The 26178-nt window shown below is 48.4% G+C and overlaps 1 protein-coding gene across 1 annotated transcript in view; it reads right to left on the reverse strand.

Annotated features, from left to right (window-relative positions):
- Positions 1–21170, reverse strand: part of GALNT17 (polypeptide N-acetylgalactosaminyltransferase 17) — a 415093-nt gene extending 393923 nt beyond the window's left edge. Inside the window, exon 1 of the mRNA XM_020869732.2 lies at positions 19270–21170. Within this exon, the coding sequence (XP_020725391.2) occupies positions 19270–19507 (238 nt within the window). The 5' untranslated portion in view covers positions 19508–21170. The remainder of the gene's footprint in view (positions 1–19269) is intronic.
- Between the last annotated feature and the right edge of the window lie 5008 nt (positions 21171–26178).

The following is a 26178-nucleotide window of genomic DNA, read 5'->3' on the forward strand; positions in this document are numbered from 1 at the left end:
TGATGCGAAGAGCTGATTAATTGGGAAAGACCCTGATGCTGGGAAAGACTGAAGGCAGGAGAAGGGGACGATAGAAGATGAGATGGTTGGATGACATCACTGACTCAATGGACATGAGTTTGAGCAAGTTCCAGGAGATGGTAAAGGACAGGGAAGCCTTGCATGCAGTCCATGGCATGCAAAAGAAGTCAGACATGACTTAACGACTGAACAATAACAACAACCACCTGTTTATAAAGCCAGAAGATCAATACTACCCGGATTTAGGAAATGGTAGAGGAAAAGCTTCCCTCATAGCTCACTTGGTAAAGAATCAGCCTGAATTGCAGGAGAACCGGGTTCAATTCCTGGGCTGGGACGATCCCCTGGAAAAGGAAATGGCAACCCACTCTAGTATTCTTGCCTGGAGAATTCCATGGACAGAGGAGCCTGGCAGGCTATACAGTCCACGGGGTCACAAGAGTCAGACATGACTTAGCCGCTAAAGAAAGAGAGGAAAAGCAGGCTTTACATGCAAAGTTAAAAAATTGCTCTCTGAGCAAACAGAATAAAATATATGCACCCAGATTCAGCTTATCAAACAAAAGACACCCCAGTTGGCAAGAGATGAAGGCTCAGTGCTAGCAGAACAGAAGGCGCCATAAGCCCCAAAAGGGGTGCCAACTGCCTGAGCCACCAAAACACTAGCCACAGCAATGCCCATATCAAGAAGGTAGGTTCTCATGTTAAATGTTCTTTTAATTGGGGGGGGAAGAAATTAGTTTTGAAGGTGCCTTTTGAAATCCTGAAATTAACAGGCAAATGCTAGTAATGAAGTTAATCAAGTGTTAGAAAGCAAATCACCATCATAGCCATCATCATCATCTACTAGAAGCCAGGGACATAAGAGACACCCTGTGTGCATAAACTCATCTATTCTTCCCAACAGACTTCCCCAATGGTTCAGAGGGTAAAGAATCCACCTGCCAATGCAGGAGATGCGTGTTTGACCCCTGGGTCAGGAAGATCCCCTGGAGGAGGAAAATAGCAACCCATTCCAGTAGTCTTGCTTGAAAAATCCCATGGACAAAGGAGCTAGGCAAGCTGCAGTTCAAAGGATTGCGAAGAGTTGGACATGACCGAGCAACTAAGCATGGCATAGCACACAATCCTCCCAACAGCCCTATAAAATGGACTTTCTTTTTTTTTTTTTTGCAGATGCAGACATTGAAATAAGCAGTGACAGACAGCTACCCTCCAAGAAGTAGTTCACAGGTACGAAGGCTTTAAAGCTTCTGGCACCAGGAAAGGACTAGAAAGTACTTCAAAGTGCAGAAGTCGACCATCCCTGTGGCTCCCAGCTGCACTTCAGAATCACCCACGGAGCTTCTGAAAAATAAGGATTTCCAAGTCCTGCCCCACATCTGCCAAATGTGAACCTCCAGGCAGAGGGTTCTGAGAACTGGTACGTTTTTCCTAACGTTCTCCAAGTCAACAGGAAGCTCGGACAGGCACGGGAACCACTGACCTATGGCATCCCCTAGTCTGTAGTCAGGATTTCCCTAGTGGCTCAGATAGTAAAGAATCCACCTGCAATGCAGGAGACCCAGGTTCAATCCCTGGGTCAGAAAGATCCCCTGGAGGAGGGCACGGCCACCCCTTCTGTTGTAGCCACGCGTTCCAGGAAACACACTCACTCAGAAGGACAGTGCAGATAGTGGAGTGCAGTTTATTACACCGGCGGACCCAAGGCAGAGTCTCCTCTTAGCCAAGGACCCTGACCAGTTTCTGTAAAACCTTATATAACCTAAGTGTACGTGCTCAAACCCACCTCCCCAAATTCCTTGAAACTAGTCTGGACAAGGTAAAAGAGAGATATGATCAAAGTTAACCCATGATTCATGAGTCATAAGCCAGAGAGTTAAACAGTGGACATTTATCAATAGGCCTATGGTCACACCCCGATAAGCATAATGGGATTTATGATTTTGATCTGTAACAGAGATAATTAGCATATTCTTTTAGGCAACGGAGAGTCTAGGTACAAGTCCTGAGGCTCCTTCATCCACGGGGGTCTGATTATCCAGTTTGTATGCCGTTTCCATAGGCAGAGGGCACACAGCTCAAAGTCCACAGTCCGGCCCAAGATGGAGGCCTGCTTTCAAGATGGAACCTGTTCTGTCTGTTTCCTCCTTCACTTCCAGTATTCTTGGCAGGAGAATCCCATGGACAGAAGAGCCTGTTGGGCTACAGCTCTTCCACAGAGTCACAAAGAGTCAGACACGACTGAGCAACTAACACTTTCATTTTCAGTCTGTAGTAAGTGTTGATGCCATAGATACCGTGTTTTCGAGTTAAGACTGAAATAAAAAATGTTCTCACTCTGGGACAAGTGGGACGTTGACTTGTTTCTTCTGTTATAATTCAGACAAGCCCCTACGTCCCACTCTATTTAACTAAAATAAAAGAAGTTTGCAGTATTACTGAAAGTTCTGCAGAATAAGGTATTCTGTAGGTTTGCAGTGTGTATCCTTTGCAGAAACACCAAATTCTCCAGCCTCCCCAAAAAGTAGGGAATCATTTGTCTCCTACAGAAACAGGCTCTGTCAACTGTATTCTTGTTTCTGCTAAAAGACCTGAAATAGCGCAGTATTGGAAACTCTGGTGCAAGGGTCCATGAGAGAGGACACGATGTTCTGTGTTAAATAAGTGATACCCACCAGGGCTGGGCCCCTTTCTTCTCCCACCTAAATACAGTGGTTCCAGCTAAAGCAGAAACTTGGTTAAAGGATGCCTCAGCTTCTTGGCCAACCTAACCCCATCTGCAACAGTCAGGCTGCTATCGGCAGTCTATCAGTGGTATGTAAACCTAAGACTTAGAGAAAATATTCATTATCTCCTTTCATGTCCATTTAAGTCTTCAGCTCAGTGCTGGGTACTTTTAGCAAGTGCACAATAAATGTTAGCTATTGTTACATTTATTACTGTTAACACTGTTATCATCAAGTCCCCTATTTCTTACAGTGAGGAGAAAAAAAAAAAATACTTGATTAAACACAAGGAGAGTGACCCAGTGTTCCAGTTATTTATTGCTATGTAACAAACCACCTCAAAAGCTAGTGGCCTCAAACAACCACTATATTTATTTTGCTCATGAATCTGCAATTCAGGCAGGGCGTAGGGAGGGGAAGGCTCATGGCTGTTCCACTGGACATCAGCTGGGGAGGCTGGAAGGCAGTGGGGGAAGGGGGTCCTGGGGCTACGAAGGCTTGTTCGCTTACATGTCTGGCTCGTTCACTGGGAAGACAGGGCCAGCTGAGAGCTGGAACAGGTGAGACTTCTAGGACCACCCTCTCCATCTCTCAGTCTCTCTCTCTCCACGTGCTTCTCCAGAGTGGTGGCTTCAGCGCAGCCTAGTTTCTAGGCTTCAGAGATGCACGTCCTCAGAGACAGCATCAGGTCGGAAGGCTGTCACCCTTCATGATCCCACCTCAGAAGTCATGCAACATCAACTCCATTCAACTCCACTCACTCAGAAGGAAGTCACTCCGGTCAACCCATAATAATTGACGGGAGGGGAATTCAACTCCACCTTTTGCTGGAAATGGTGTCAAAGAAATTTGCAGATACGTTTTAAAACCACCACACCTAAGAAAAGCACTTCTTCCTTTAGATTGAACTCTGTATTGCTGCCAGAAGGTGCAGATCTAACCAATCCTGACTAGCCATTGTTTACATGAAAAGACACTGCAATTCGTGGACTACCTTTCTGATCCATAAAATTATACAACTTGAACAGACTTTAAATCTTCTCTAGAGTTCAGCAGGGAGAAAGTGGAGTCTTGGAAGAACTAAATATTTATTCCAAAAAGCAGGAAATGGTTTGGTTAACACTGCTACGGTATTAATAAAACTGTTTATCAACATTCTCCTAAATACAGGCACTCCTCAAGGTATTTGACAAGTACCATCTTGCACCAGCTTTATCATACTTCTAAATGCAGCGGCTGTCTTCTAGATGGGCAAACTGGGGCTCAGTTTATGTAAGTTGCCCTAAATCCAAGCTTTGGCTTGGCTTTGTTAAGTAGCCACAAGGAAGTCTGAGATTTCATCCACCTAACTGGAAAGCCCACACTCAGTCCACTGTGTGCCTCTCCCCCGCCCCACCCTCCCAGAGGTCATCTGGTTAGGGAAGTAGCTGGTGGGGTCAGCTGATGGGGTCAGAGTTGCATCTCTGTCTCTTGCCTGGAACTCAATGCTATTGTACTTTCTCCACTGAGGATTAGGCTTTCAAGAGATCCATCCATGAGAGGTAACCATGAACTTACTAATGAAATGTGTACCATTACACTAGATCCTTTCTGGTGGGAAAGAGGAAGGATAAATCTGGATCCCCAGGACCCATGGGAAGCTAGAACACCCACAGAGCAGGGATGCTGAGGGAAGCACAAGCCTTCGCTGGCTGCAGTTGTGCCAAGCTGAGATCTGAGTAAGGAGGCTGAGGATGAAGAAATGAAGACAGTCTACTCCTTCCTAAGGGTCTGCGCATACAAGCCACCGAAGAGTAAAAAACGGAGCGTGTTTAATCCAAACCACCCCTTAGTAACCACTGTTTAGCTTTTGTTTTCTCCCCAAACTGTTTTGTGCAAGCAAACACAGCCCGAGGGTTCTTAAACTTTCCCCAGTGTTCACCTTCAGCTAATGAAGGAAAAGGAAAAGACTCTTGAAACGATATTTCATGAGATTTGTGTATTTTTCATATTCGTTTCAGACCACTTCTTCAAATCTCCTGGAACCAGTTCAACTGCAGGAAGATGGGTAGGCAGGAAAAAAACTGAAGTGGATTTCAGAACAACTTGGCAAATTAGCAAACTTTTTAACATCATTAAAGAGCTCTTAAATATTCTTCCCCGAACTCCATTTTTATCTTGTGAATGCATTTCAGTAATTGCTCTAAAGGAAATTGTGGATCTTTGGCACAAACATAAATGTTTGCATGATTTAAAATTCAGCGGCAGCAAAGATCATGATTTTTTTAATTGCTAATTCTTAAACTAACCTTTTCAGTTTGTCTCATCTTGAAGAATGCCAGTGCCTATCAGCTGAAGCCATAATAAAGACAATGCATATATTATTTAGTTGTTTATAATTGCAAACAACTTAGCCATATTTCAATACTTAGCCCTCAGCTCCAACATGGAGCATAAGTAGGAGATGATTATAATCATTCCATCATTCTGTAAATAGAACACTGGGACACTGAAAAACAAGACTGCTTTCTTAAAGCCAGCAGCAGAGAAAGAGAAGAAGGTCTGCAGCCAGGTGGCTTTTAATTCAACCACCTTATCCCAGCCCACTGATTGCTCAGTATTTGCTTGTCATATTCATCAAGGATGGAGACAGACTGTCCTGTGACTCAGGGAGACTAGTGTTCCAGACCCGCCTAATTGAATTAGCCAGGATGATTAACACTAGCTGTCACAACAGATAAGCTCCAAGATCTCAATGGCTTAACACGAACATCCAATGCAAAGAGATATCAAGAGAGGGCTGGGGAAGACAGGATGCTGCTTCACACAGTCATTCAGGGACTGAGGATCCTTCCATCCTTTCTGCCATCAAGATGTAGACTCCAAGGCCACTGCAGGAAGGTAAAGAGGGCAGGCATGGAGGACCCCACGGGATATTTTGTGGGCTGAGTTTGACAGTGGCAAACATCACTTCCTCTTATCTTCCAATGCCCAGAACTCAGTCACATGCCAACCCCCACACCTCCCCCCACCCCGCCTCACCTAACTGCTGGGAGCCTGAAGATAAGCTCTGTGCGCAAGAGGAAAACACAGTCTCTCTGTGACTCTCATCGGCATTGCTGATGCCACCCCAACTAGAGGCCAAGGTAGTTCTAGGTTACCTAATATCCGCCTCCCTAATCCAGACCCTGATCTGGTATAAACAGTTCCACAAGAAAGATAGTCTCCACCCTTCGAGGAATTCCAGATTAAAGCTCTACACTGCACATGCCAACCCAATCTGTGACCTAGGTCAGGATGATGAGCAGGAATGACCCAGGTGTGTTGGGCCAAAGGGAATACCTTCGGGACATGAAGAAACCACCTCCGTCAACTGCACTGGCTACATGTCAACACAGAGCTTTGAAGCACCATATACACAATCTCAAGGGACTGAGCCCTCAACGGGATAGGGTGGTTTCTCTTCAAGGCTTAGTATCCATTAAAAAATGACCATCGGAAGAGGATATTGCATCTTGCCCAGTTAAAGCCACCATGATAACAATAAGATGGAGATTCAGTGGGAGGGAGGGCACAGGGCAGAAGCCAAGAACAAAGCTTGCCCCAGGCCTGCTGAGAGTTCCCCAAACGAAGAAGAAATTAACAATGTGCACTTGTCAGCACTCTTGTGCTAATTTCCTTGCAAATATAAGCAAAGCCTTTTAATTAACTTAATATCAATTTCACTTTTCTCACATTTTGTTCTAATTATGGTCTGGATTTAATGCTCACACACCATAATTCAGAGCTCTAGAATTAACAGCTTTACAACTTTACACACACCAGTAGCTGCTAAACCTAAGAAAAGCCAGGTTCCCTGCTGCCTTCCTGACACTGCATCTCCATGCCTCCCTCGGAAATCCCTGGACCAGCCACCAATGCTAACTGGGACCAAGTCCCACCTGGAAGTCAGAAAGAGCCAACTTCACAAGTGAAGACAGATAAAGGCAGCTGGTGGCTGTCTCTGGACAACTGCTTTCTCTGAGTTTCAGCTTCCTCAACTGTCAGATGAGTATAATGATGTACACAGGTTTGATGTGGACTTAAGCAACACGAAACACTGGATATGTATTAGTGTGCATGAACTCAGCTGCTCAGTCATGTCCGACTCTTTGTGGCCCTAAAGACTGTAGCCTGCCAGGCTCCTCTGTCCATGGGCTTTTTCAAGCAAGAATACTGGAGTGGGTTACCATTTCCTCCTCCAGGGGGTCTTCCCAACCCAGGAATAGAACCTGCGTCTCCTGCATTGGCAGGTTGATTCTTTACTGCCAAGCCACCAGGGAATCCCTCGGATATGTATTAGATGTCCAACGAAAGCACTGCATATGGTACACTACAGTATGCATGTATATTTACAAAGATCATATATTACATTTCATCAAATCTAACATGCCTTTAGTCGTCAGCGGCACCATTTTTATGTACCCAGAAAAGAGGAAAGTGCTGCCAATTAAACTGTGACACACTACTGATCATAAAGTGAATCTCAATTTCAGAAATGTAAAAATGTGCATCTCAGCATTGATAAAATGTGCTTGTACATGGTAGTTTCAATCTATGAGATGTCTTCAGATCAAATCCAAGTTAACCAGAATGCCCAAGGACTTAATATTTTAGTTCACTGAATTTCTAGACAGCACAGAGTCTTACTTTATTTTACTATTTGCTGAAAAGATATTGGGAGTGTAGAGATGGCAGATACCACCATTTCACAATGCCAACACCATTCCTTCTCTCCTTCTCTTTTGCCTCCATCATATTTACTTTCTCTGAAAAGCAACTATTCTCTTGAAGCAAGGCTGGCCATGTGGCCATTCTCTGGACCACATGAGCTTAGCAGGAAGACTTCTGGAAAATATTTTTTTCCCTGATTAAACAATAGGAGATGTGACAGTGGCACAGTACATCCTACTTTGTACAAAGATGCAATGACTGGAACTACTGCCGCCCTCTTGTAACCATGAAGAAGTGACCAAGAAAATATAATGAATTATGACATTATAATGTCATCATGATGACTTCACAGTTCCAAACCAGTGCCGGTTACCACTACTTCTGGACTTGTTAAGTGAAAACAAGTTACTTGCTGATGAATTAATTTCTAAATGACATAGAGAAGGCTTTTAAAATATACAATGGAATACTATTCAGCCATAAAAATAAAGAAATTTTGCCATTTGCAACAACATAGATGGACCAGGAGGGTATTAGGCTTAGTGAAATAAGTTCGAAAGAGAAAGACAAATACTGTATAATATCACTTATATGTGTAATCTAAAAAATAAAACAAACTAGTGAATATAACAAAAAAGAAACAGACTCACAGACATACAGAACAAATGAGTGGTTACCAATGGGGACACGGAATGGGGGAGGGGAAAGATAGGGATAGGAGATTAAGAAATAAAAACTATTGTATAAAATAAATAAGTTACAAGTATATATTGCACTACACAGGGCATATAACCAACGTCTTATAATAACTAAAACTGGAGTATGACCCTTATAAACTGTGAATCACTATGTTATACATCTGTAACTTATACATTGACTGTAACTCAATAAAAAAATTAAAATAGAAAATGTTAATGAATAAAACCTATTCCCTTACAAACTGTTACCATGTAAATGATTCATTCTAATGTAAGGCAGAGATAAACAACAGGTAGAAGCAGACCCGCACAGAGTACCATAAGAGCCCAGAAGAAGGAACAATTAATTCTGACAAGGTGGCAGGAAAGGTTTCAAGGAATAAAGGACATCTGAATTGGTTCTTAGAGGATGCATGAGATTTTAATAGGATGGGGTGGGAGGAGGGGAGTATTATTCAAAATCTGAAAGTCAAAAGACCCTAAAGTCACGTAGCTCTTTGTTAAAAAATATTTATTTTTTTTTATTTGGCTGTGCCAGCTCTTAGTGACAGCATACAGGATCTCTAGTTGTAGCATGCAAACTCTCAGTTCCCTGACCAGGGATCGAACCCAGGCCCCCGGCATTGGGAGTGGGGAATCTTAACCACTGGACCACCAGGGAAGTCCCCTAAAGTCATGCCGATCTTATTGACACTTTGGTCCCTAGAAATATAGAGAAGTAGAACCCCAATCTCCTGACTGTTATTCACACTCTTTCCAGCAGCAAAGTACAGCACCTAACAAGCCACGTGTAACCATGAGACAGCCCTCAGTAAACAGTACTCACACGATTAGCCATTGTGTCGGAGGCAGGGCTGGAAGGAGGCTCTTCTGGAACCCTGTTAACTGTCAGCAAGCTCGTGTGCTGGCGTCTGGCTGTGGCCGCCTGTAATTACGGCAGCGGTTTATTACTCATGCATGCCGAGGCTGAGGCTCTGCAGTTAGCCATGACAGGGACATTATTAAAAGGGAAAACTTCTCTATCAGTGGCTAAGCCAACTGTCATCCACATGTCAAGCAGTCTAAAGACCTGCGAGGTGTCATAACGAAAGCAGAGCAAGGTCTTTCAACCAAGTGAGCCCTGCATCTTTTTTCAAGGGCTACCCAGCATTCAGAAACGCCGTCCCTGCTGATGGGGCGCTCCTATTCCCCCATCAAAGGCCACCCTGTGGGGAGCTAGAGTCCCCAGTTGATTTTCTGAGTTCCATCCCTTGGTCCCCTTGGCATAGGAAGCAGGTCTTCTCCTGGGACAGGGCACTCCAGCTGAATCCATGAAACGCAGGAGGCCCCAGATGCCCAGTGGTGGCCTCGGAAGGCAGACCTGTAGGGACTGCGGCTGCAACAGCCACTGCCGGGCTAAAGCCTCCAGGCAGGGGGCTGCGGCCGCAGCAGCTGGATGCACAGGCTTCTGGGTGATCTGAGAGCAGCGGCAGGGGACGGGCGGGAGGAGACGGGTTTGGAGCAGAGAACTCTTCCCATCCATCGCCACCACAGACTCCCTCCAGTCCACTCCCACTTCCTCTTTGGCTCAGAAACAAATGGGCAACAGAAAGGAAGCCCTACCAGCAGGTGCTGGGCAAGCTCAGGGCCAACTGAAGACCGCAGAGAACATGGCAAGGGTGCCAACACCTGCCTGGGTGGGACTTTCCTTGGCGATCAGCCGATCCGGGACGAGGGGGTCACGAGGTCGATGGAGCAGAGGGCACAGAAGTGAGGATCCTGGAGGAGCTGGGAAGAGAATTCCTGTCCAGGCCGATGTGAAAGGTTGGAGCCATAGGAAAGGAGAGCAACAGGCGTGGCTGAAGGGCTGAGTACACCTCCGCGAACTCATGTAGTGGGGAGCTCCCCAAGGGGTGGGGAGCACTCAGGTCAGAGTGCCGAGGGCCGATTCTGATTTTCCAAAGGGCCAACTCAGGATGTGGCCGAGCAGAGGGTCAGAGGTGAAAGGCACCTGAAATCATTGAGGCTCAGAGGGCTCACTGAGTCCTGAACCAGAGGCATGGCTGGGCCAGTGACACCAGAACTTTCTACCCATTGCTGTGTTCTATCTCACTTCCCCACCTATTTGAGTGCACACTAAATCCCAACACAATCCCTTATGTCATCATTGCAGTGACCACTTCATCCAACAGCTCCCCACGTCTACAGAATTACCTCTAACTCAGCCAGAGGTTGAAGCCTGGCTGGGTCCAGCCTCCATTCGGTCTTCTAAGCAAGCTCCACGTGGCCAATGAAGGTCACACGGCCTTCCTTCTGTCCCCTCACCCATCTCTGCCTCTACTCATTCCCCGTGTCAATTGCCCTGCCTGACCACCTGGGTCCTCGGGTCTATGTGTTCAAACTTTGGAGTTCTCTCCTTCAAGTTCAACACTACTCGGTCAAGCACCTACTGCGTGCCAGGTCAGGTCTCGCCACCCCCATACTCATTCACCCTCCAAAACCTCGTGTACACCTGGTGAAACTACAAACCCCCCCTTCCACTGGATCACAGATGTCTAGGTGGACGTGCCATCTACATCTCAGCATCTGTGCAGCTAACCCACACCCCGCAGTGAGGAAGTGCTCACAAATAGATGGAAATGACCAACATCTCTGCAATGGGATTTGATATATACAGGCAACCCATTTCTTCTCCCAGGCCTCCAAGGCACCACTACTATAAGTTAAGTGGAAGATGGGGAAGAAGAAAAGAGAAGGAAGAGAGAAACAGAATTCAGCCTCAGACAAAAACATGAAAAAGAGAAGAATCCTAGGTTAATTCAAAGAGTTTAAGCAACTTAAGAGCAAAACAGACCTTTCCCGCCCTATCTTGAGATTTACACCTCAGGCAACAAGGACATGAGCAACTGTTCATGCATTCATTCCAGAAATATCTGCTGAGCACCTATTAAGGGCCAGGGGACTTCTCAGCATCAGACATATGATGAGGAACAAACAAGCAAGGCTCCTTTCCTCAAAGAGTGAGCATTCATTCAAAAAGACACATGCACCCCAATGATCACTGCAGCACTATTTACAATAGCCAGAACATCGAAGAGACCTAGACGTCCATCAACAGGTAAACAGATGAAGAAGCTGTGGTATATATGTACAATGGAATACTGGTCATTCACAGGAACGAATTTGAGTCAGTTGAACTGAGGTGGGTGAACCTGGAGCCTGTCATACAGAGTGAGGTCAGTCAGCACGAGGAAAACAAATATCGCACATTAATACACACACACAGAATCTAGAAACATGGTACTGATGAACCTATTTGCAGGGCAGAAATAGAGACACATGTAGAGAACAGACTGGTGGGCATAGCGGCAGAAAGAGAGGGGGAACGAATTGGGAGTAGCATTGAAGAATATACACTATCGTGTGTCAAACAAATAGCTAGTGGAAAGGTGCTGTGTAACACGGGGAGCCCAGCCTAGTGCTCTGAGAGCACCTATTAACAGAAGGGTGGGATGGGGGCCAGGGCGGGGGAGGAAGGCTCGGGAGGGAGGGACTATGTGTATACTTACGGCTGACTCACATTGCAGGGCTTCCCAGGTGTTTCAAGGTAAAGAATCCACCTACCAGTGCAGGAGACACAAGAGACACGGCTCAGTCCTGGAGTCAGGAAGATCCCCTAGAGGAGGAAATGGCAACCCACTCCAATATCCTTGCCTGAAAAATTCCACGGACAGAGAAGCCTGGCAGGGTACAGTCCACAGGGTCACAAAGAGTCAGACATGGCTAAGCACACACATGCATGGACGCTGACATACAGCAGAAACCAACACAACATTTGTTAAGCAATTATCCTCCAATAAAAAAAAAAAGTAAGCATTCTCCCAGCTGCCACACATTGGGCACCATGGCTCATGCTGTACATTTTGACTCCCTGCTCAACCTGACTCACAGCATCTTCATTTTACAGTTGAGAAACGGTGGTGAAACTATCACTATCTGTTTAACACACGATAGTGTATATATGTCAATGCTACTCTCGACTCGTTCCCCCTCTCCTTCACCTGCTGTGCCCACAAGTCTGTGCCCACAAGTCTGCCCAAGGCCACACAGTTAATAAGTGACAGAACCAGTCATCAAACCCAGACTGCCTGCCGCCCAAGAGAACACCCTTTTCTCCCAATATTATATTCTTAAAGACTCAGAGGTGTCTGACCTTAGGTGTTTCTCCATTCAATATGGGCTCCACTGTGCCCACGCTCCACCTCCCCATCGTGACTCTTGGCTCTAATTGCCGAGCCTTTCCCCATCCACAAAGGACACTCCAGATTTGGTAACAGCAAAGGTCAGGGCATCAGAGTTCTTCCTTGACAATGACGCTGGTGGCCTCTCCCCAATTATTCTGGGCCGGGCAGGCAGCAGCTGCCCCTGCTGGCAGGGTGCCCGGCACACACACTAGCCAACACAGATGTGCCTGTATCCCAAGGCTGTCCAAGAACCAGGCCCCCCATCTCTCTGGAAGCCACCAGATGTGATCAGTCCGTCGGAGGTAAAAGAAGTGAGCCTCCCTCCAGCACCCAGGCCCTGGCTCTGCTGATCAGCCTCCTACACACCCAGGCCTCTGTTGGCCACCGAGCCCTGACGAAAGCCTACTGTTGTTGTTTAGTTGCTAAGCTGTGTCAACTCTTTGCGACTCCATGAACTGGAGCCTGCCAGACTCCTCTGTCCATAGGATTTCCCAAGCAAGAATACGAAGTGGCTTGCCATTTCCTTCCCCAGGGGTTCTTCCCTACCCAGGGGTTGAACCCACATCTCCTGCAATGCAGGCAGATTCTTAGCCACAGAGCCCCCTGGGGTAAATCACCTACTTTCACTATTCAAGAATCCCAACTCAGGGCTCGAACTTGCATCTCCTGCACTGGCGGGTGGACTCTACCACTAAGCCACCTGGGAGGCCCTGATGAAAGCCTACGGTGCTCCTAAGACTCACACTGCCCTGGTACCCTTCTGATGCTCACCTGCAAGGAGTGATTTTAATGCGAACATGTGCCCTCAGCTCTCTCCCCCTTACCTCCTTCCCATTGGGAATGCTAGTACCATCCAGCTCAACAGTCTTATACGAGCACACGTATATTCCAGGAAAGAAGAAACAGCTCAGGGCCAGCTCTGGCATCCAGGAAGAGATGCTTTCAGTATACGATCCCTCTCCTTCCAACACACCTCTGCCTCTGGCCTTCTGCACCCACTCACTCTCTCCGCCTGGTGAGCCCGGCTGATGCGGCGGGCTGGGCGGGCTGCAGGTGGGTTGTTTGGGAACGTGTTGGTTTCCTGCAGCTCCGACTCCAGCTTCATCTGTCTGTGTGGCTTGGGGGCAGGACCAGGCTGCGTAATTTTGACTTCTCTCCATGCCCGCAAAGGTTTTCAATTTCTTCAAGCAACCCTGCTTCTATTCAGTATCCTTCTGAAATCTAAATTTGGAACCTAACCTCAATCGATTGCATTTCCTCTTACGACAGCAGGGCCCTAGGCTCACTGGATGGGGTAGTCACATGTGCCCTGTGGGTCCCTGCACCAGGGCGTGGATGAGGGATGAGGTCACCAGCCAGAGCTCGGGGCGGGCGTGGGGCACATGACCATTCACCACCTTCATCCTGACCTATCGGGGGATGCTGAATCTGGGAAAAGGACTGTGATATTCTGGAATCTTGACTCTGCCCCTCACTGTCTGTGTCATCCTGGCCAAGTCACACAGTATTCTCTATGTCTCCCCTTTCTCAGCTCTAAAATGACAGAAAACAAATAACCTCCTCAGAAGGTGACAGACAGTCAAAAGTCCTGAACAGAGTTACATGGGAATTCTATCAAGAACTCTGTCTGTCCCTTCGTTTGTTTTCCTAACGTCAGTACAAAATCACCATTAAAAAAAAAAAAAAAAAAACTTTAACACAATATTATTTTCTTCTGCATAATGGTTTTGGATTTTCTAAAATTTCCATGATAAAATATGAATTAATTCTACTCTAGAGAGAAAAGGAACATAAAACCAGTATGTTATAAAATCACACATTCACAAAAAGCATGCTGAACCGTGCTGGTCTTTAACCTGGCTAACTGCTTCACTTCCAGGCTCCTCTGAAGGTTCTAGCGCCCTTTAGTCAGTCTGGTGAAGGACCAGGGGTGGCCTCCAGACGGCGCAGGCAAGATGGCAGAGACAAGATGACTACCTCACACTCACTCTCCCCAGCTAAGTCTTTCCAACTCCTTCCTCCAACCACATCCACCCCACACAATCCAGTCTTTACGGAGTCAAGGTTATTTCCTCTGTGGTTACCATTTACCTCCTAAAACTAGCTTCCATCCAACTAATCAACCAAAAGACCTTTTTGCCCACATGACATACGAGGTGTTATGACAGATGCTGAAGGGTGGGCATGGTATTAAATAGCTCAAAATACGGTTCAAGTCTTCAAAACGCCTGTAGTCCAGTTCGGAACTCAAAAGATAGAGCCACCGAGGCACTAGAGTCAAAGCCACGGGTGCAATGGACACGGGCAAGAAAGCTTCCAGCAACCTGGAGCAGAAAGAGCTCGGACCGTGGGAGCGGGCACAGCCGTGCGCCCCCAGGCAGTGACCTTGAGTCAAGGTAGAAAGGACACATGAATGTAGAAAGCGGGTGCGGAGAGCAACCCAGGATAACCAGCACTTCTCAAAGACTGGACCTGAAACACGGAAGACGCAACCTAAGACAAATGCAGGGCTATTTCAGCAAGTGGATCAGCCTGGCTGGAGGAGGTAGAAGCACCGGCCGGGGGGGGGGCGGGGAACGTGGGCTGACAGTGGTCGGCCTTGACGATCAGCCTCCAGGCTTGATCACAGTTCCTCGGGAAACACAAAACTCTGGGAAGGTCTTGGGCCCTTTGCAAGCAGTGCTTTCCATGCAGACAGCCAGAGGCCCGAAAAGGAGGGTGAGAAAACAGAGGCTGGGGTTTGGGTTAAAGAGCATCACGGCAGCAGAAAGGGGGTAGCAGTGGGTGCCCAACGGTAAAGATGGAAGGGCAGAGGTGAGAGACGGTCTGGAGGGGAGAGGACAAACTCGTCTCAGGGTGCCTTCCCCTCCACTTCTGCTTTTCCACTTTCCCTTTAAAGGGTCCTTCTCAGCCTGCATTAAGAAAAACAAAACAATAACAGCGTGCAACCATTTTTCAAAAGACAAGCACTAAGAGTTTTAGCAGAGGGGCCCGTTAGGAGGCAATCTGGATCACCCCTGGCGTCCCCCCCAGCCCAGAGGGGCCCTCACAGGACACCCCTGTTTCCAGGGTGAGAGAACACTACAGATAGCTGTGCTGTGTCTCCTGCCTGAACTTGGGAAGAGTCCCCAGGAAAGGTTTGAGAAACCTGAACATCACGGAATCACCAGCTCCCACCTGGTACCCAAGGGGCTGGACCCACGTGGCCCTGCCCCTCCTGTACGCCCAGTGCTTGGCTCTCTCGAGGCCTCCATTAATTCCCAAGCAGTAAGGAGCACCAAGGTCAAGGTTTCCTTGTTCTCCTTCAGTCTCGAAGGGTGGGGACGCTGCAGAGCAAGCTGCCCTCCCGCCGCAGCAGGAGACCTGGGCAGGCCTACAGAATCAACAGGTGGGATCCGCTTTACCCGAAACACGCACAGGCGGAGCACGGAGTGCTGTGGGGTGGGGTGGAGAGCGGGAAGGTCACTGCAAATCACACTTGTCCACCAGAAAGACATCTATCTAATGGCAGCTTGAATTCCTGGCTTGCTCAGGAAAAGCTCTAAACCCAGTCTTCCAGCCTGCTTCCCCTCAGGGGCTGCAAGTCAAGAAAACGCGTTTTCCGAACCCAGGCGACCAGTCCCCAGTGGTGGGCATCCCCACGCCCCTGGGAAATCACTTACAGGGCAGAAGAACACACAAGGAAAGAAGCCAGGACCCCAGCCCACCTGAAGCAAACGCTTAGCTTTCCGAAGGCCTCACTCTGATTCCCACCAACAGGCAAGTGCGTTTTCCTCTTTGCTCCGCCTGGCATAAGCAGCAGAGGGCTCTGGGTCACGGTTCAGGCCACAGGCTTGTCAGTTACAGTCAGAGGCCCCCCGACCCCAAAGCTCCTGAATCAGAGACTCTGTGGGTGGGGCCTAGAAATCTACATCTTAAAAGGCCCTCCATGTGACACTCAGTTCAGTTCAGTCGCTCAGTCGTGTCTGACTCTTTGCAACCCCATGGACAGCAGCACACCAGGCTTCCCTGTCCATCACCAACTCCTGGAGCTTACTCACACTCATGTCCATAAAGTCGGTGATGCCATCCAACCATCTCATCCTCTGTTGTCCCCTTCTCCTCCTGCCTTCAATCTTTCCCAGCATCAGGGTCTTTTCCAATGAGTCAGTTCTTCACATCAGGTGGCCAAAGTATTGGAGTTTTGTGACTCTGAGGCACACAAAAGATTGGGACTTCCCTGGCAGTCCAGTGGTTAAGACTTCACCTTCCAATGTAAGGGGTACAGGTTTGATCCCTGTTCGGGGAGCTAAGCTCCCACATACCTTGCAGCCAAAAAACCAAAATATAAAACAGAAGCAACACTGTAGCAAATTCTTTATTGTTTGGACCATTAAAAATGGTCCACATTAAAAAAAGAAAAAGATTAATACAAGCCAGTGAAGCAGCTGAGAACCTCAAATCTGGAACCAGACTATCCCAGTTCTGTCAGAACTTCAATTGCCAGTTCTGTCACCCTCTAGTTGGGTGATTATGAGCAAGCTACTCAAAGGGGAGTGTTAATTGCTCAGTTGGGTCCAACTCTTTGCAACTCCATGGACTGGAGTCCAATGGGCTTCTCTGTCCATGGAATTCTCCAGGCCAGGATACTGCAGTGGCTAGGCATTTCCTTCTCCAGGGGATCTTCCCAACCCAGGGATCAAACCCAGGTCTCCTGCATTGCAGGCAGATTATTTACGGTCTGAGCCGCCAGGGAATACTCCCCTGAAGGGAGTATCAGCATCTATCCTTAATGTTGCTGGAAAAGACCAAACGAGTCCTGGTGTGTCAATGGCACTTGGTAAATACCACTTAGCATTTTATTATTCCTATCTGGGGCACTGATGGGGTGTACATCATATTCTGTTACCTAACTGAAATGACTTGTGTCCTTGGGTACAGTCTGACACTTAAGGGAACCAGCTATCTTGTGCGCTCTTTTGGGTCCTATGGATCAGTCCACGGCCCAGATCTGTATAAAATAATAAGGCCCATCCCATAACCATCCAATTTCTCCAGAAATGAATTGTGCGCTTTTGTTTCTTTCTGTGCCTTAGTTCTTGGACATACAGGCGAAGAGCTCCCACCAGACCCCTGCAGACAACACCTACAGCAAGTCCACACCCACAGCCAGACCCTGCTATCTGCCAGAAGTCAGTGGAACTGCAGCATCCCACTGCAGGTACAAGTTCAAGGCTTCCCCTGGATACTTGTTGAGTGATATCAAGAAGCTCAAGGGGTCCTTTCAGAGGATGCTTGCAAATCTGACCCCCATCCCACCTGGAAGGACCCAGAAGGGATCACTGGAAAGTGGGAAGAAGACAGTATGGTGACATCCTTCTCCCTGCCTGCCACCAGGCTAGTCTCTAGCTCCAACTGCAGGGAGGACAGTGGTTGAGCCGAGCCGGGTCTTACTAACATCATCAAAGTGAAGACTCCTTATAATTAGGAGAAGACATTCAATGGAAGCTGTCATAAACACAGGCTCTCTGGTCAACCAGATACGGGGTTCTGACTCCAGACTCTGCCACTTACCAGCAGCAGGACCTCAGGCAACTTAGTTAACTAACCTCTCCAAGCCTTCTTGTCTTATTTCTGATATGGGAAATGGAAAGAACCACACTGGACAGATGTGAACACTCAATGAGATAATGCCCTTGTAACCTCTTGGCACTGTGTCTGGCACACAGTAAGAACTTCACCAATAACTATGATCGTTATCTTTATGACTATCAGTAGCTCTGGAACTGGAGCTGCCAGGGTGGCTCAAGTGGTAAAGAACCAGCCTGACAATGCAGGAGATAGAAGAGACACGGGTTCAATTCCTCTGTTGGGAAGATCCTCAGGAGAAGGACATGGCAACCCACTCCAGTATTCTGGCCTGGATAATCCCATGCACAGAGGAGCCCGGTGGGTTACAGTCCATGGGGTTGCAAAGAGTTGGACAGGACTGAAGCGATTTAGCACACACAGCTCTGGAATTACCGTAAGAACATGAGTTAGAAGCTCAGGAAGGGAGATGGCAGCCTTGAATCTGCCTTGGACACCAGTTGTGTGGACCTTGGAGAGCTGCCCATACTCCAGTGAGTAATATTCTGACCTTGAGGGCAGCAAATGTCCAATAATCCATCAGCTCCTGGACCAGATGTAACCAGGGGGTGTTAAAAGTCTCCCTCTCCTCCTGAAGCACTGAGAACATTTTAGCTGGGACAGATCCTGACAACTGTCACTGATTGGATGGCACACCTCTCTTCCCTACACTCCGTAAAAACCTGCTTTCCCTACCCACCGCGAACTTTAACAATTGCCCTCAGGCAGCTCTCGGGGAGAATCCGGAAGTTTTTAATAGCAGTTTCACCGAGGCAGCGCCCGGAAGGGAGGGGTCCTCGTTATTAGCTGAACAGGCTGCCTCCTAGAGAGATAACATTCCTCCAGCGCACTACCGAAGCGCGTTAGCTCCAGACCTAAGGCCTCGACTTTTGCAGACGTTTAAGCCCGCCAATGTCCCCTCCCTGTCCGACCCCACCAAAGACTAAGCTGTAAGAGCTATTTCCTCCCTTAAGTCGCCTGCATCTCCAGTCGCATTCGGCCGCGCGTCTAGTTTCCGCACTTGGGGCCAACTGGCCAGGTAATGATTCCTGCACGCGGAGACCCGGAGCCAGCTGTGCTGACGTGTTTCCACGATAAAAGCAAACTTACAGCTGGAGCACAGAAAAGAAGCCGGGAATTCCTTCCAGCAGCCCCGGCCTCCTGGCCGAGACGCGGCAGGAAGAGTAAGGGGAGCGCGCGGGAGCCAGGAGGTGGCTGCCTCCCGCCCCGCGCGCAGGGCCCCCGGGGGTGGACCGGATGCCCACGCTGAACACTGCGGGCATCCGCGCGCGTGCTTACCGTTTAGTTGCCGGTAGACAATGTCCTCGAGCAGAGAGAGGCGCTTCAGGACCGCATCCTGGATAGGGCTGGCGCTGTGCGCGCTGAGGTTAGCGGCCTCGGCCCGCGGCCGAATCTCATGGAAGGCGTCTCCGCTGCGCAACGAGATGGGCCGGCACTTGGCCAAGAAGAGCACGAAGCCGGCCACCGCGATCAAGTTCAACACCAACAGCACTTTGACTCTTCTCAGTGAAGCCATCAAACACGCCCAGCCGGCCCTCGCCCCGGACCCGCGCCCCTTCGGGCTCCGGCGAGGCGCGGGGCAGCCGGGGGCCGTGCGTGCGAGCCAAGCGCTCCGGACGGCTGGCGAGGATCCCAGCCGCTCCCGGCCCCACGGCGCGGAGGCTCGGGCAGCGGAGACGGTAAGGAGGTCCGGGCGGTCGCGGGGAGAGCGAGATGGCTCACGTGGAAGCCCTCGGTCTGCAGAAGTGCTCCCGAAGATGCCTTCTCGGTCCTCGGCGCGCGGCCCCTACCAGTCGCCTCGGCTTCTCGGCGAGGGAACGGGGGTATCTCCTCTGCACCGGCAAGTGATTCGCCGCTGGACCTCCGGCCGCCGGGAGCGGGGCTGAGGACGCAGGGGCCGGCAGGCGGGGCTGCCCCGGCGCCGCGGCGGGAGCGGCGCGCAGGTGTCGGGCTCAGGGTTCGCCGCCCGCCCGCGGAGGAGCGCACCGCGCCTCGGGCCGCACAGCCACTACCCTAGTCCGCAGGCAGCCGTCGCGGCGCGCGGGCCGCGGTCTTCAGCAGGGGACCGACTCCCCGGGGCGGGCGCCTTTGTTACGCTCACCGACCCGTTCCATCACGCCGGGCTGAAGAATAGCCCGTGGCCAGCGCCCGCATCCTCGCGGCTCCGCAGTCACGCTCAAGTCTCAATTACTCTTAAAGTGGGGACAGCACTAGGGGGCGGGCGAAGGGGCAGAGCGAGACGTCCTCTCCGCCCCCTCGCGCCCGGGGACACCCCACCCCGCCGCCAAACTCACCAGCGCGCACAGCGCCGCGGGCTCCCGGACACGGTCCAAGTCCTGAGCCCACGCAGTGAGCCTTCGGGGCCTGCCGGTCACGCCGGCCTCTCTCCGAGCTGGCGCGTCGGGAGGCTAGCCGGAAGGCGGAGTCGGACCTCAAAAGTCACAGCAGTTCTGTAACCCCCTCCACGAACGTCGCGGGGAGCGCGGCGGGGAGGGACGCGCGCCGGCGCACCCTCCGCTCTCCAGAACCGGCAGCGCCTGCCGCTCTTCCCGCGCCCCAAGGAGCCAAACGCCGAGTCTTCTAATTGGTGGACGCGGTGATACCGCCGCTGCGGCGGGGAGAGCCCACACAGCCCCGGGGCGCGAGAGCCCGGAGGGGACGCGCAGGTGGCGGCAGAAGGCGGGGCGCGGCCCGAGGGGGCCCGGCTGCAGCGCCAGCTCCTCCTCCGGCGCTCCTGGCCACCCCTCTCCCCGCGAGCCAGTCGGCCGCCGCCGCCCGCAGGCTGCCGGGCGCACAGCTCCCCGGCTCGCCGGCTCGTGCGCGCGCACCCGGAAAGGGTGGGGGCGCCGGGAGAGTGCGGGCCGCGCGGGATGGGGGCCGTCAAGTCATGTTGACGGCTGCTCGCGTTGCAGGGACCCTTTGGTTCTCAGCACTCCCCGAGCGGGCGGGTTTGTTCCATCCCGGCTGGCGATGAAGACATCCTTTCTCTGTGCTCGCAGCTCCGCTTTGCGTGGCCAGAAATGGCTAGAGGGAAAATCTGGCCTGGAGACTCGGATTCCGTTACTTCGGGAGCCAGGCCGGGCGTTGGTGGGCTGGGTGGGTTCTCTCACCGTCCAGGCGAAGGTTTCTGTGTCCAGCCCCCACCTCTATACGCATTTTATCATAAGAAGCGTATCTTGGCGACTGGATTTCCGAAATTTCGTCTTCCCAAAGTCAGGAGCTCCTGATACTGAAATTCAAAACCCCGCGCTGATCTCTTTGGTTCCTTGGGCCTGAAAAAGAACAGGCTGTCAACTAACAAAGATTAGATCAGGCAGTGAAGCCCAATAAATCTGGTGGTTTCTACCTATTTCGATCTCATTAGTTTTTGTTTTTTTCATGTTACTGTTGTGATTTTTTTTTTCTGATTTGTTATTTTAAATGTTGATTTTCAACATTGAAAAGTGAGTGAAAAAATGTAACAATCTTTTAGTTCTATTCCCTTGGTACTGTGTCCAGGTTCCTTAGGTTTTGCTTTGTATAATCTACAAGAAAGTGACTAAAAAACTGTTAGATGAAAAAGCCACATCAGAAGCCATAAGGGACAGTTTTTAACCCCACTGTGCCCCCAGTTTTGTTGGGCACAAAAGAAGTTGAGTAGAAAGAAACCCCAGTTTATTGAGAGGTTGTAAGACAGACAGTGGGCCAGACACAGCCTCTCGGTTATCTCACTGAATACCCAGTTGAGTTAGATGTTATTATAACCACACGTTCAGATGGAAGCTAGCCCAGTCAAGGGAAGCTTATGCAAAATTAGTGTTTGAACTTTCATTCAGCCATAGGCATGCAAGTGGGAAGGTTGAGGCATTGGGCTAAGGTGTCAGTTTAGAGCCTTAAACCTAATTCTAACTGTAACCCTGAGACCAGATGATGGATGAGCTGTCATTTCTTTTCAAATTTAGACAGGCTTATTGATAATTTCAGGGCTTTCCTAGTGGCTCAGTGGTAAATAATTCTCCTGCAAGGTCGGAGACACAGTTTCCATCCCTGGGTTGGTAAGATCCCCTGGAGGAGGAAATGGCAACCCACTCCAGTATTTGTGCCTGGAAAAAAAATCCCGTGGATAAAGGAGACTGGCAGGCTACAGTCCATGGGATCACAAAGAGTCGGACATGACTTAGCATCTAAGGACAAGCACGACATTGGTGATTTCACAGTGTCCTTTAACAGGCTGACAAACAAATAGGAAACTGAACCTTACATCATGCACAGATGCCCTCAGCAACTCCGTACAGTGAGTCAGACAGGACAGCCCTCATTTCTCTTCTTCCATCCCAGTTTGTTTAATCCTAGACCAGCCTCAAAACAATCTTAGCATGTGCAGTGGTAAACTATCTTGTCAGTGCAGACATCTCTGGGGTTTCTGGGACACTTCTGGCAGGGGTTGTCCAAACTGAAAACTTGGAGGAAGAGTTTTCACACCAGTGCCAAGCAAATTCACCTAAAACTCACCCCTATGCCCCTCTGGTATAGAAAAGTTCTATTTCTTCTGTTGCAGAAGCTTAGAGCCCAGTAGTAAGTGGTTCTAAGCCATGGTGGGTCTGATTCCCAGGCATAAGCATATTTAGGAGTAGGACGCTGGAAGCAAAGCAGAAGAAATAGCCTTAGTCAACTCATTGGAAAAGACCCTGATGCTGGGAAAGATTGAAGTCAAAAGGAGAAGGGGATGACAGAGGATGAGATGGTTGGGATAGCATCATGGATTCAATGGACATGGTCTTGGGCGAACACCGGGAGATGGTGAGAAACAGGGAGGCCTGGTGTGCCTCAGGCCATGGGGTCACAAAGAGTCCAACAGACTTAATGACTGAACAACGACAAGAACAAAGTTTCCAGGCAAGATTTAACTCCAGTGAGATTTCTTTTCAACCCTCTAAAGCCAGAGATGTCCCTTACCCAAATTAACTGATGGTTTTATCATGAATCTTTAAAAATATATATATTTATGTATTTTTTTATTTTTGGCTGCATCAGGTCTCAGTCGTGGCATGCAGGATCTCTCATGGCACACAGGCTTAGGTGTTCCACAGCATGTGTGAACTTAGCTCCCCGACCAGGCACCAAACCTCCACCCCCTGCGCTGGAAGGTGGATTTTCAATCACTGGACCACCACGAAATCCCTATCATCAATCTTATAGGCTTCTCCCCTCACATTCCACATGCCTCCTGGACAGCTTCTACATTTCTAAGTGACAACTGACACTTTAGACCCATTGAGTGACCCCCCGTTATGGGTACACCCTGAATCCTGTCACCACACAGAGGTGCTGCTCTTATGCAATCCTGCAATCCTGCACGGAAATTCCACCCTGTGTCCACTGCTTTTTTACTCTCAACTCCAACCAAACAGATTCTCCAGCCACCAGCTACCCCTGTCTGCCTCCCAAGCATCGAAGCCCTTCCATCTCCACTTGAGTTCCCTCCCTATCCTTCCTGGTTACTCGAGATCTGGTCACTTATTTATTTCAAACACAATTCCCAGGAGTGGCCACAATTCACATACACTCACAGACAGGGTCTCCCGCTGCCCCCAGCCTGTCAAAATCCATCTCTGGGGACTTCCCCAGCGGGCCAGTGGTTAGGACTCCTCACTTCCATTACAGGAGCATGGGTTCCATCCCTGGTCCAGGAACTGAGATCCTGCATGCCAAGCAGTGCTGCAAAATAATAATTGAAATAAAACATTTGAAAAATACCCACCTTTGAATCAGTATCACCCAGACAGGAAAGGTCACCTGGGAAAACCACATTACCCCAAAGTGTGGGGACATCACCAACTGATGGTATATAGGGTGAATAGCATGAACTGTATCCTCATTCTGCTTACAAGAGCTGTTCCATGTCCCTAATCAGCTTCTCTCCCCAGAGATGTCTAGAAGACTCCAGAAGCTTGTAAACACCCTTTATTCTGGGAGGAAACACTCATAACTTCCATCAGATTCTCAACGGTGGTCAATGACACCAAAATTTGCAGAACCTGCTGGCATAGGTAAGATATGCAAAAACATAAGCAGCTGAATATTTATTGTAGGCAGCTGCTTATGAAATCAGTGGCGTCAAGGCAAGCAAGGTTGATGGAGCGCTCTGGTTGCTTCCATGTCTTGGTGGAAGAAAGAAAACTCTGGACTAAAGCCAGCATGCTGTATGAACATTGAACTGAAGGAACGGAACAAAACAGCTTCTGCCTGCTGAGTAAATTCTCACACCTGAAAGGAGCACACCTAGCCACTTAAACCACATACACAGAGATTAAAGGGCCCGTTTACAGACTCATCAATCGCTCTGTGCCCAGAGGCTCCCGAACGTGTGGGTGACCTCCCTCAATCAGTGACTGCCATCTGTCTACATGCCACTTGCCCCCAGTCCAGCTAGTAAAACCAACAAAATTAGACCTCAGTGGCTGTGTGGCCTGCTCATCAGGGAATCTGGGTTTCGTTCCACCTGTTCCCAAGAAGCAAATCAATTCTCAACTCTAAAATAAGAAATGTCTTGTGGATGGCTCCAAAAATCTTTCTAAGCATAAATTTCAGCTAAACTACAAACATTAAAAAAAAATGTTTTAATGGAGGATAATTGTTTTATAATATTGTCCTGGCTTCTGCCACACATCACTATGAATCAGCCACATGTATACACATGTCCCCTCTGTCTTAAACCTCCCTCCCACGTCCCACCCCATCCCATCCCACTAGACTGTCTCAGAGCACTGGGTTGAGCTCCCTACGTCATACCCCAAATTCCCACTGGCCATCTGTTTTGCATATGGCAATATCCATGTGGGAACATGCACACTTTTAAAAAAGGCTTATTAGCATAGTTGTTTGTATAGCAAGCTGAAAGAAAGGAAATTGAAATATTTCTGTCCATAGGTCACCAAGGGTTTTGATTCCAGATACATTTTCCATTCGTCAACCATGATCCAGATGACATGCAGCTTTGCCTGGACTGTGTTACTTTTGCTTGCCTGTTAAAAAACCTCTCACATCTCACCCTAATCCATCACTAAAGTTAAACACACTTTGCCATCTAAATATCTTAATTGGTGCAATGTTTGTTCAAATCTTTGGACCAATTTTTTAAAAACTGAATTGTTTGTTTTCTTGTTTTTGAGTTTTGAGATTATATATTTTGGATATAAGTCCTTTATCAGAAAATTATTTGTAAATATTTTAGGTCTGTTAATAGTGTTTTATTGAATAAGAAACTTTTAATTTTAATACAGTCCAGTTTATCTTTATAAACAAAAATACTTGAAAGTTCATCAAGGAAAACCAGGAGTTCATCTTTATACTATGGCTTTGCCAATCTAGTTATTCTTCTAGAAGCAGAGAGGTTGAGCCCTCACTCTCATAAAAGCCTGAACATTACAGCAGATACTGGAGTTGTTATTTGATTTTTTTAATTGAGATATAATTGGCATACATCATTAAGTTAGGTTCAAGGGTACAACATAATTATTTGATATTTGTGTATATTGTGAAATGTTCATGCCAAGAAATCTAGTTAACATCCATCACCATAACAAGCTACAAAGTTTTTTTTTTATGATGAGAACTTTGAAGATCTGCTCTCTTAGCAACTCACCAATAAACAATACAGTACCTTTGACTATAGTCACAATGCTGTGCATCACATTCCCATGGCATTTATTTTATAACTGGAAGTGCCTACCTTCTGACCACCTTCACACATTTCACCCACTAGCCCTCACATCTGGCAGCTCACAGTCTCTTTTCTGTAGGATTCCAGGTTTGTGTTTTTGTTTTCGGATTTCACATTAAGAGGTTACATAGTATTTAGCTTTTCCTTACTTCATTGGAGGGGTTTTATCCTTTTGCTTATTTCCCCCCGACTTTATTGGCAGCATCGATGACAAAAAAAATTAAGAATCTAAATTATACAAGTGATAATTTGATATTATACATTGTGGAAGGATCCCACTAGAGTTTCTTTTGTTGTGTTATTTTTTTGTTGTTGTTATTCTAAATTAAAAGATGCTTACTTCTTGGAAGGAAAGTTATGACCAACCTAGACAGCATATTAAAAAGCAGAGACATTAATTTACCAACAAAGGTCAACCTAGTCAAGGCTATGGTTTTTCCAGTAGTCCTGTCTGGATGTGAGTGTTGAACTATAAAGAAAGCTGA

This window comes from Odocoileus virginianus, chromosome 33 (assembly GCF_023699985.2).
Source record: "Odocoileus virginianus isolate 20LAN1187 ecotype Illinois chromosome 33, Ovbor_1.2, whole genome shotgun sequence".
Taxonomy (NCBI): domain Eukaryota; kingdom Metazoa; phylum Chordata; class Mammalia; order Artiodactyla; family Cervidae; genus Odocoileus; species Odocoileus virginianus.